Below are 11,106 nucleotides of genomic sequence, written 5' to 3' on the forward strand. Positions count from 1 at the left end.
TCTAGCAAAAACAATGAAAGCAACAAGAGCAACCCTCAATTGTCACGATGGGAACTGCAGTCAGCCACAAAATCCCATCACTACCCCTCCCAGGTTTTATACAGGCAGTTTGATCTACTCAACAGTCAAACATACCCTGTTTTTTCAGAGTTCCTTTAGCAAGCATGTGTCCAGGGAAGTTGTGCACGTATGTAATTAAAGTAGCTAGCCAAAAGGACAGTAATTGAGAACAGAATATCCAAGTCTTTTTACATGGAAACTTTTATTCTCAGTGAGATCTGTACATTCAAGTCACGCATACTTTTAAGTCTTCAATGGAGCTGGAGCACGTGAGCACAAAAAACACCTTATCTGTTTGAATGGTTAAGAGTTTATGCCTCAAAAGTAGCCAGGAAATTTGTGACTATTTCCTTCAACTTCACTTCTGTCTGGTCAGAGATCTTCCCTTCGGTCCTGTTGAAGGAGAGTTCAATTAAGCTTCTGAGCTTCTGACACAGAAATGAATGTACAGTTAATTCTCAAGTAACAAAAAACAAACAAACAAACAAAAAAAAAAACTTTACTAACACAACATCCCTTCTCCTCAAGAAGAGTTAGTCCTGTTAAGAACTAAGGTTTGTCAACAAATACTCTCAGAACAGAGCCTTGCTGAACTGGGTACAGCTACGCCACAGAGGTGGAATGCACAGATCTGACTCAGGACAAAGCAAGCTAGAACCAGGTCACAGGACAAGACCATGGAAATACTCAAATCCCAACAGTCAGCTCAGTAACAAGGCAGCAAGCAGCACTTCATCTACAGTAGTCTAATAACTCAGCTATCAAAATCATGCCAGCTCACTGCCTGAAGTGATTTCAATTTCAGGTTACAGGACAAGCATGCAAATAGGTTCATTTTAAGCATCAGCTGGATTTCTTGAGTAAAAACTGCAGACAAGATACTGAGCTCTGGATAACAGCACAAGGACAGCAGGCAGGCTGATTTAACCTCCAGTCAGAGGCAGCAGAAGGCCTGATGTTCAAGGATACACTAGCTTTACAGTTCAGTGACCATTATCTGTGCTCCAGCTCTCACCCCTGGGATGAGCTAAGATGAATTATTATACCTGATCGTGGAGAGGAGGGTCTGGTGCTGGCTCAGTACGTGAGCTAGGAAAGCACTCTCAAATTTAGTGATTTTGCTGGGCTCCAGCTTGTCCAAGTGACCTCTTACACCAGCATAGATAACTGCAACCTGTTCCTCAATAGCCATGGGAACTGCATGAAAGAAAACATCCGTACTATTAGCAACTCTTGTGTCAGGATACATCAGTATCAGTCTCTCTGAAGATCAGCTGTATTCATGCAAGTCAAGCCTGCATTTACAATATCCAAAGGATATCTTCATGCTGCCACAAAGACCAACGCAACAGACTAAGAGGGAATGCAGGCACATTACACCCAAGACACTCACCGTACTGTCCTTGTTTGAGGAGCTCTGTCAGACGCACACCACGATTCAGCAACTGCTGTGTGGCAGCATCCAGATCAGACCCAAACTGAGCGAAGGCAGCTACTTCACGGTATTGAGCCAATTCCAGCTTCATGGTACCTGCCACCTACAATAAAAGTTGAGGTCACACTGAGTTTCCCTAGTTTTTAAATGAATCTAGTTGTCTGTGGGTCATCTTCAGCTGACAGTTCTTGCAAGTCAGCTAAATAGGTGATTAATCACATTTCTAAGAAATCCCACACTGTCTGGCCATAACTTGTTATTCCTCCCTGAAAGTATCACAATTGATACATCTAACTTGTATCTGGATTAAGAAGTGTAGCGTTAAGAGAGCATTCTCTGTATCCAACTAGATCAGCATAATTAAACTGACTATTTTTGACTGGTTTTGACTAGTCAAACATCTCTACACAGATACTCTTCCCTCCACTCCCCATGCCCCGCTTCCTGCCAGCATGTGATAGAAATACCACAGATCCCACAAGTTTGTTCTTTGAGAATTTTCTGAAGTTATTTCATAATACCAAGGAATTCAGAACTTAATTCCCTTTGTATTCATGACTCTGTAAAGAGTGAAATGGGTTGGACAGCTTGCACACTGCTCATCTGATGACAGAAGCTATCATTCCATGCTTACTTGCTTCATAGCCCTGGTCTGAGCAGCAGAACCCACACGGGACACAGACAGACCAACGTTGATAGCTGGACGGATACCTTTGTAGAACAGCTCTGTTTCCAAGAAGATCTACAGGAGAGATTTATTTTATTATCCTGGTTAGAAGCTCAGAAGCCTCCTTCAGACATGCCAGTACATCTGTGTAACTTACCGGCAGACAAAGAGTAAGCCCTACCTGTCCATCAGTGATAGAGATGACATTAGTTGGAATGTAAGCAGACACATCACCAGCCTGAGTTTCAATGACAGGCAGGGCAGTCAGAGAGCCACCTCCAAAGGAATCATTCATTTTGGCTGCTCTCTCCAGCAGGCGGGAGTGCAGGTAGAACACATCACCTGGGTAGGCTTCACGACCAGGTGGACGGCGCAGCAGCAGAGACATTTGACGGTAGGCAACAGCCTGAGCAGAAGCAAAAAGAAAGCTCTCAGATTTCAGTAGCTTGTTTAAAATTTGGATTTTTTTTAAGCCTAAGGTGATCTTACAGCTATAAGCATCAATGCTCAACTATGAGGCCTATAAAGCAACGTTTCCTGACCTGCTTGGATAAGTCATCATAGATGATCAATGCATGCTTTCCGCTGTCTCTGAAGTATTCCCCCATGGAGCAGCCTGAATAGGGAGCCAAATACTGAAGGGGTGCAGCATCAGATGCTGTGGCAGACACCACAATAGTGTACTTCATGGCATCTGGAAAGAATTTGAGAGACTTGTCACCTTAAGTACGTTACCTTATCATGCCAGTAATCAGCAAATGCAACATGTATACCAAGTGCTAGTTGCTGAAGTAAACCCAGGCAGTATCACTAGTTACAGGAAAGAACAACAGATATTAACCTATCATTTAGCTTGACTAACTCAGGAAATGTCAAGAACAAGTTTACAGCAGCTATTGTCTAGCACTCACAGATTATTTTTCATTTAAAGTGAGGCTTAAGCTTTGACTAAGACACCCTTGAGCTCTAGAGGAGAGGGATCTGGAAGTCTGATTTCTTAGCTTTTACAAGAAAGCACTACACTGCTTCACAGTCCAAAACAAATTGCCACTAAAATACCTTTTTTCCCTATTGGGTATGATTCTGCTTGACCAGCAGGCAAGAGGTAAGGTGCTTAATTTCTTCTAAACTCTGTTATACATGCAGCTTTTTTGTCAGACAAAAAACTGTTTCTGAAGATTCTATCACATAATGGATTATGTTTGGGCAGTAAAGTCTCTTCACCAAACTTTAAGTTGTCATTCACACTGACTTGTGCACAAATGAAGCAAACGCTAAGTCCATAAAAATACTTGTGGGCCACAGCTTATAATCAGGCCTGCCTGACTGTCAAGAGGAAACTCCCCCAACTCTGATGAAAAAAACATGAAGGATAATGTTTTTAGAAGAAATTCAACAGTTTCAGGGCATCATACTACTTTTCTAATCCAATGAAGTAAAAAGGTGTCCCATCCCTGAAAATGGCTGTAAAAAATCTACTTGTAGATTTTAAGAATCTACTTATTTATTTAAGAATCTTCTTATTTAAGAATCTACTTATTTAAGAAAATAATTTCGTCTGTACTTTCAATTAGACGAGCTGGCAGGGAAGAACACCAGCCTGGCTGAACAGAGAATTGTGGCTTGAGCTTAGGAGAAAAAAGAGGGTTTATAATCTTTGGAGAAGTGGGAAGGCCACTAGGGAGGACTATAAGGATGTTGCGAGGCTGTGCAGGGACAAAATTAGGAAGGCCAAAGCTCATCTGGAGCTCAATCTGGCTACTGCCATCAAAGATAACAAAAAATGTTTTTATAAATACATCAACACAAAAAGGAGGACTAAGGAGAATCTCCATCCTTTACTGCATGTGGGGGGAAACTTAGTTACAAGAGATGAGGAAAAGGCGGAGGTGCTTAATGCCTTCTTCGCCTCAGTCTTTAGCGGCAATACCGGTTGTTCTCTGGATACCCAGTACCCTGAGCTGGTGGAAGGGGATGGGGAGCAGGATGTGGCCCTCACTATCCATGAAGAAATGGTTGGTGACCTGCTACGGCACTTGGATGTGCACAAGTCGATGGGGCTGGATGGGATCCACCCAAGGGTACTGAGAGAACTGGCAGAGGAGCTGGCCAAGCCACTATCCATCATTTATCAGCAGTCCTGGCTATCGGGGGAGGTCCCAGTTGACTGGCGGCTAGCAAATGTGACGCCCATCTACAAGAAGGGCCAGAGGGCAGACCCAGGAAACTACAGGCCTGTCAGTTTGACCTCAGTGCCAGGGAAGCTCATGGAGCAGATCCTCCTGAGAGTCATCACGCAGCACTTGCAGGGCAAGCAGGCCATCAGGCCCAGTCAGCATGGGTTTATGAAAGGCAGGCCCTGCTTGACGAACCTGGTCTCCTTCTATGACAAAGTGACGCGCTGGGTGGACGAGGGAAAGGCTGTGGATGTGGTCTACCTTGACTTCAGCAAGGCTTTTGACACCGTTTCCCACAGCATTCTCCTCAAGAAACTGGCTGCTCTTGACTTGGACTGGCGCACGCTTCGTTGGGTTAGAAACTGGCTGGATAGCCAGGCGCAAAGAGTCGTGGTAAATGGAATCAAATCCAGTTGGAGGCCAGTCACTAGTGGCATTCCCCAGGGCTCGGTGCTGGGGCCGGTCCTCTTTAATATCTTCATCGATGATCTGGACGAGGGCATTGAGTGCACCCTCAGTAAGTTCACAGATGACACCAAGTTAGGTGCGTGTGTCGATCTGCTCGAGGGTAGGAAGGCTCTGCAGGAGGATCTGGATAGGCTGCACTGATGGGCTGAGGTCAACTGCATGAAGTTCAACAAGGCCAAGTGCTGGGTCCTCCACCTGGGGCGCAATAACCCCAAGCAGAGCTACAGGCTGGGAGTTGAGTGGTTGGAGAGCTGCCAGGCAGAGAAGGACCTGGGAGTGATGGTTGATAGTCAGCTGAATATGAGCCAGCAGTGTGCTCAGGTGGCCAAGAAGGCCAACGGCATCCTGGCTTGCATAAGAAACAGTGTGGCCAGCAGGGCTAGGGAGGTGATCGTCCCCCTGTACTCGGCTCTGGTGAGGGCACACCTCGAGTACTGTGTTCAGTTTTGGGCCCCTCGCTACAAGAAGGACATCGAGGTGCTTGAGCGGGTCCAGAGAAGGGCGACAAAGCTGGTGAGGGGCCTGGAGAACAAGTCCTATGAGGAGTGGCTGAGGGAGCTGGGCTTGTTCAGCCTGGAGAAGAGGAGGCTCAGGGGCAACCTTATTGCTCTCTACAGGTACCTCAAAGGAGGCTGTAGCGAGGTGGGGGTTGGTTTGTTCTCCCACGTGCCTGGTGACAGGATGAGGGGGAATGGGCTTAAGTTGCACCAGGGGAGTTTTAGGTTAGATGTTACGAAGAACTTCTTCACTGAAAAGGTTGTGAGGCATTGGAACAGGCTGCCCAGGGAAGTGGTGGAGTCACCATCCCTGGAAGTCTTTAAAAGACGTTTAGATGTAGAGCTTAGGGATATGGTTTAGTGGGGACTGTTAGCGTTAGGTCAGAGGTTGGACTCGATGATCTTGAGGTCTCTTCCAACCTAGAAATTCTGTGATTCTGTGAGTTCATAACATTATAAGAACAGGATGCCCTCATTTGCCAGGCTGATGATTGAGATCTGTACCTGCATCTGTGAGCCTCTTCACCAGCTGCGCAACAGTAGATCTCTTCTGGCCAATGGCAACGTAGATACAGTACAGCTTCTTTTTCTCATCTGTTCCATCATTAAATCGTTTCTGGTTGATTATCGTGTCAATTGCAATTGATGTTTTCCTGTACAACACACAGTTTGGTTAAGCTACCCATTGTCCTCCCAACCTCCACCCAGCTGCATTCAGGTTCATGCAGTAGAGCATACTGCATTCAAGTCTATTTATAGAAACATTTTTCTTTGGGCATTTAACTTACCCAGTCTGCCTGTCACCAATGATCAGCTCACGCTGTCCACGGCCAATTGGCACCAAACTGTCCACAGCCTTAATACCAGTCTGCATAGGTTCCCGCACAGAGATTCTGGGAATGATGCCAGGGGCCTTTAAGCCAACTCTCCTACGTGTCTTCGATGTAATAGGACCCTTAAAAGAGAAAAAAAAACCCTGTTGCAGTCTGCATCACACAGGAGAAAGCTTAATGCTTAGCATTACACTGACCTTCCCGTCAATGGGATTGCCTAGCGCATCTACTACACGGCCCAGCAGCTCTTCCCCAACAGGAACATCCACAATGGCACCAGTCCTCTTCACGACATCCCCTTCCTTGATCAATCTGTCATTACCAAACACGACAACACCAACATTGTCGGGCTCCAAGTTCAAGGACATTCCCTATGACAAAGATCATGCTAACATGAGAAAAGTGATACCAATATCTATGGTAAATTTTTGATGCTTTAATATTGATGCAATTAGTCTCCAGCATGAAATATGGGACACTGTCAACAATTATCAATGTTCTGCTTACATCAAAATCCTAGAATATCCTGAGCTGGAAGGGACCCACAAGGATTGAGTCCAACACACTTATCTTCTCCCATACTGGTGACAGAACCTGCCTAAGCCTTTAGTTTACTACATAATTATACTTGCAGCAATCATTCCTCTCCCAAATAAAAACCAGAAAGGATAAGTAGGCTTCAAATACATTTCTCTTACCAAGGAATTAACAAGGGAACTGGCTTATCTGCCTCAGGCAAGCCAGAGCATTAACAATGCTGGAAGAGATGCTGCAGTTGTCTCAAGGAACAGTCAGCTTTTTAACTCTAGTCTACCCTTAGGACTAGCAGAATCACAGAAGCCTCCCGAAAACCAAAGAAAACAAAATCCTGTGCCAAATTAGCTCTTTACACTTCCTAGAGGAAAGTAAATAAAGCTCAAGTGTTGGCTAAGAACAAGATAACGATACCAAAAGCAAAGCATTACAAATTCAAAGAATATTTGCTTTCTGTAGTATTTGACTAGTAGTTAACTAGTTACTACACATTAACATTACAATGAAGTCTGTGAAGTCTCCATATGGTAAGTCCATACACAGTCTCAGATTCTCCTTTAAAAAGTTATCTGTTCATTTCAATGATAAATGAACTGCTTTAGTGAAAGCTCACCTTCAGCCCAGAAGAAAACTCAACCATTTCTTCTGCTTGGACATTTCTTAGGCCATACACACGGGCAATACCATCACCAATTGAGAGCACGCGGCCAGTCTCCTCAAGTTCAGCAGAGGTATCAGCTCCCAAAATACGTTCCTCAAGAATAGAGGATACTTCAGCAGTGCCTAAAAGATATTTCAAACCAGACTTCGCAAATTAAGGCTTACTGAATTTATACTGTGCCCATCTTTAATTCACAAGCCAAGGTACCCTCTTCCAGGTATACCATAAGTTCTAGCAGGGAATGTTTTTCCTTACATATGCTGCAGAAGGTAAGTAACAGTTTCTGTGCTCGCAGCCAATAAAAGCAGTTTCAGCTCATCACTGAACCGACATCAATCAAAACACTGATGGCTGTTTAGTTTTGCCATTGATTTCCTTCATTATGTCCTACACTGTTAGCAATCCCTCTGTCTGGAGGGCCATTAGACTTCACTCAGAAAGCACAGACATTCCCTCTCTGCAGGCAGTGCATTTACTTAGACTAGACCCATGAAAACATCGACTCATTTGTAACCCAGCGTATTCTAAAGGCACTTAATATGTTTACAGAACAAATTGCTCAATATAAGCTATAACCGCGTATTTTCTATCTTCCTCCAATTTGGCAGTATGCCTCCAACAACTTTTTATTTCCTCAGCTAGGAAACAGTAAGCAACATAGTGAAACTTATTTCCTAGTAATACCTTTACTTAGCCTAAAGCACGTCAAAAATCATACACGAACTGCTACCAAAGCACAGCTATGCAGTGCTGCTGCCTTCTTAAGATGATAGCGGCACGTGAGTTATCATAATTAAGGACACAAGGTCAAACTCAAGCGGGCAAGAGAAAGCCATCCTTTCCCTGATGTTGCCAACAAGCAGACAGGAAATTGGATTTGAGTCATTTTTCAGATAATTCTGTAGGACTGAAAGACTGAATTGGATATTTGGGAGGCAAATAAGCTGAGTAAGTGTAGTTGGTTTACGTGGCAAGGTTTTGGTAGCAGGGGGCCATAGGGGTGGCTTCTGTGAGAAAGATCTAGAAGCTGCCCCATGTTTGGGAAGGGCCCCATTGTTTTCCAGAGCTGAGACAATAAGCGATGTTGTTTTGCGCCTCTGTGAGAGCATATTTAAGACAGGGAAAAAAACGCTGCGCCACACAGCAGCCGGGAGAGTGAAGGGAGTGAGAAACAGCCTTGCAGGTGCCAAGGCCAGTGTAGAAGGAGGGGGAGAGGTGCTCCAGGCGCCGGAGCAGAAGTCCCCTGCAGCCTGTGGTGAGGACCATGGTGAAGCAGGATGTCCCCCTGCAGCCCATGGAGTACCACGGTGGAGCAGGTGGCCCTGCACCGACAGAGGCTGCCGCCTGTGGAAGACCCCTGCCGGAGCAGATTCCAGGCCGGACCTGTAGCCCGTGGAGAGACCACGCAGGAGCAGGTGATCTGGCAGGAGCTGCTGCCCGTAGGGGACCCAGGTTGGAGCAGTTTTCTCCTGAGGGATGGACCCTGTGGTACGGACCCATATCTGGAGCAGTTCTGGAAGAGCTACTGCCTGTGGGAAGCCCACACCGGATCAGTTCATCAAGGACTGCATCCCGTGGGTGGGACCCCACAGCACAGGGGACGAGAGTGACCGAGAAGGAGCAGCAGAGAAGTGCTGTAGACTGACCATAACCCCCATTCCTCCGTTCCCCTGCGCCACTCGGGGGGAGGAGGTGGAAGAGGGTGGATGGGGGGGGGAAGGTGCTTTTGGTTTCTTTCATTTGTTTCTCACTTCTCTAGCTTGTTAGTAATGAGCAATAAATCTTACTATCTCCTTATGCTGAGTCTGTTTTGCCCGTTACAATAATTATTGCGTGATTTTCTCGTCCTTATCTCAACCTTTGAGCCCTTTTCACATATTTTCTCCCCATTCCTCTTTGAGGAGGGGGAGTGAGAAAGCAGCTGTGGTGGAGCTCGGCTGCCCATTCGAGCGGAACCACGACAGTAAGCCAGCTGACATGACCACTCCATTAGTTTGGACATGCTCTGAACAATTATTAAAGTTAAGTCTGACAGACACGACCGCGTAACTAATATTTCACTTCCCAACACTAGCAATACATAAGCATCCTCAAATGTTGTCAGCTGACACATGCACCTCACACTCCAAGTTCAAATTACCTTGCCTGACTGATCAAGGTCTTAAGCAGTACTCTTATAATAAAGGCCTTTTTTCTGACTCACCGGTTTTCTGGAAACATGTTTTAGAAGCATGAACGTTTCTTGTAGCAACAACTGCTGCACCCAGGGTGTTTCTGGAAACCTAAAATAAGTAATTGTTTCAATAAGCACAGCCTCTTTGATCACACAAAATATTTTAAAGAGAGACTACATTAAATATATAACCTCATACTCAATTTCTCAATTTTAACGTCTCCATTTTGAATTGAACATCAAAGCTCTGTATTCACAGTTACAAAACTGAATCCAACATGAATAAACAACCACAAATACTAAAAGAGACTGCAGTAAATCACTTGCTGCATTTTTTTTGCATAGCCCTTGTGTTACACTGTCACCACCACAGCATTGCAGCAGCTCCAACAGCAGCACCTCCTCTCATCTGCCACCATTCCCCACAGCATCAAGAGGTCAGTGAAGACCTCGTGCATCTGCACAAGGGGAAAAATAAGGTTATGTCTTCTGAGGACTGACCTTTCTTAGTAAAGTCTAATGGCAACATTTATGAAGCACGGCTAATATATATGATTACACAAAAAAACAAAAAAAGTTATGATAATGAATGTATTAAACAGCTGTTATATACCCCGAAGCTCACAGTGCAGTTCCACAGCAGTATTAATACAATTTCTCTGAAATCCCATGAAGGCCTCTGCATTCACCTCCACAAGGGACACAGGTTGGAGGGGGACCCTGACAGCTCCCTGCACCCTTCGTGATGCCCCCCAGCAGGGCTACACACCGCAAACCCCACAGCCCCAACAGCACGCAGCCACTTCTTCCCCCCCCCCCCAACCAAGCCAATTTTCACCTTCAGCGAAGGGCACGGCGCCCCCTACCCCCCGTCCCCATTCCCCAAAACAACATATCCTCAGCAGGGCCCGGTCCCCTGGGTGCTGAGGCGATCCCCCCTCACCCCCACCCCATACCAGACCCCCAGGGGCCGCATGCCGACCCCCAGCCGAGCTGAGGAGGCCGCGGCCGCTCAATATCACCGCGGCCCCCAAGATGGCGGCAGCCGCCTTTCCCTCAGCCCTCCTCAGGCGCCCACTGAGCGGAGAAGAAAGCAAACTCACCAGGCTACCATACCGCATCAAGGAGTGGGCGACGGTACCAGCCAGGCGAGTTGAGAGCATGGTGGTAGCGCCTGAAGCAGACAAGATGAAGCTACCAGTCCCACTCTATCTCCACAAAATGGCGGCGCCGCGCTCCGCCCTGATGGGCGGTGAGGCCACACCTGGGGTGGAGAGAGGGCTCGGAGCACTCCTCCGGCCACTCAGCCTTCCTCGTGCGTGCTTGACAACTTAAAGCGAGACATATTGTTCAAAAGGAATGGAAAATGGAGACTGTTAAGTCATGGAACTTAAAGGATTGTTTGTTAAGGATTGTTTGTTACCTTTCCTGATTGTACATGTGTATAGACATACTTGCGTTTAGTATGTAAAGCAATGTTCAGTATATTTAGAATGTTTGATGTTTGTGTGTGCGTGTTGGTGGAGCATAGACTCCCCGCACACCCAGCGCTGTTTACTTGCCTTTTATACCTTTTAGAAATATTTGCTTTATAAATATTA

General features: G+C 46.0%; 1 protein-coding gene across 2 annotated transcripts; it reads right to left on the bottom strand.

Annotated features, from left to right (window-relative positions):
- Positions 1 to 242: 242 nt before the first annotated feature.
- On the bottom strand, positions 243 to 10,746 carry LOC309889564 (ATP synthase subunit alpha, mitochondrial-like). 2 transcript variants are annotated; one of them, XM_082782428.1, is made up of 12 exons: positions 10,609 to 10,746; positions 9,536 to 9,614; positions 7,285 to 7,454; positions 6,335 to 6,508; positions 6,093 to 6,259; positions 5,809 to 5,957; positions 2,705 to 2,856; positions 2,344 to 2,568; positions 2,130 to 2,237; positions 1,454 to 1,598; positions 1,107 to 1,257; positions 243 to 453 (listed from the first exon to the last, which is right to left on the bottom strand). In XM_082782428.1, exons 1-12 carry the CDS (start codon positions 10,666 to 10,668, stop codon positions 372 to 374), a joined length of 1,662 nt encoding a protein of 553 aa, XP_082638554.1. In that variant the 5' UTR covers positions 10,669 to 10,746; the 3' UTR covers positions 243 to 371. The 2 variants fall into 2 exon arrangements, with proteins under 2 accessions (XP_082638554.1, XP_082638555.1); XM_082782429.1 differs by lacking the exon at positions 1,107 to 1,257.
- Between the last annotated feature and the right edge of the window lie 360 nt (positions 10,747 to 11,106).

Source organism: Aythya marila, assembly GCF_965140915.1.
Source record: "Aythya marila genome assembly, chromosome: W".
Classification (NCBI taxonomy): Eukaryota; Metazoa; Chordata; class Aves; order Anseriformes; family Anatidae; genus Aythya; species Aythya marila.

Excerpts from the sequence above, each read along its gene's own strand:
- LOC309889564 (XM_082782428.1), bottom strand. The coding sequence starts at position 10,668 with ATGCTCTCAACTCGCCTGGCTGGTACCGTCGCCCACTCCTTGATGCGG. Across the intron at positions 6,509-7,284 it reads AGTTTTCTTCTGGGCTGAAG|GGAATGTCCTTGAACTTGGA; the intron begins GTGAGCTTTCAC and ends TCTTTGTCATAG. Across the intron at positions 5,958-6,092 it reads ATTGGTGACAGGCAGACTGG|GAAAACATCAATTGCAATTG; the intron begins GTAAGTTAAATG and ends TGTGTTGTACAG.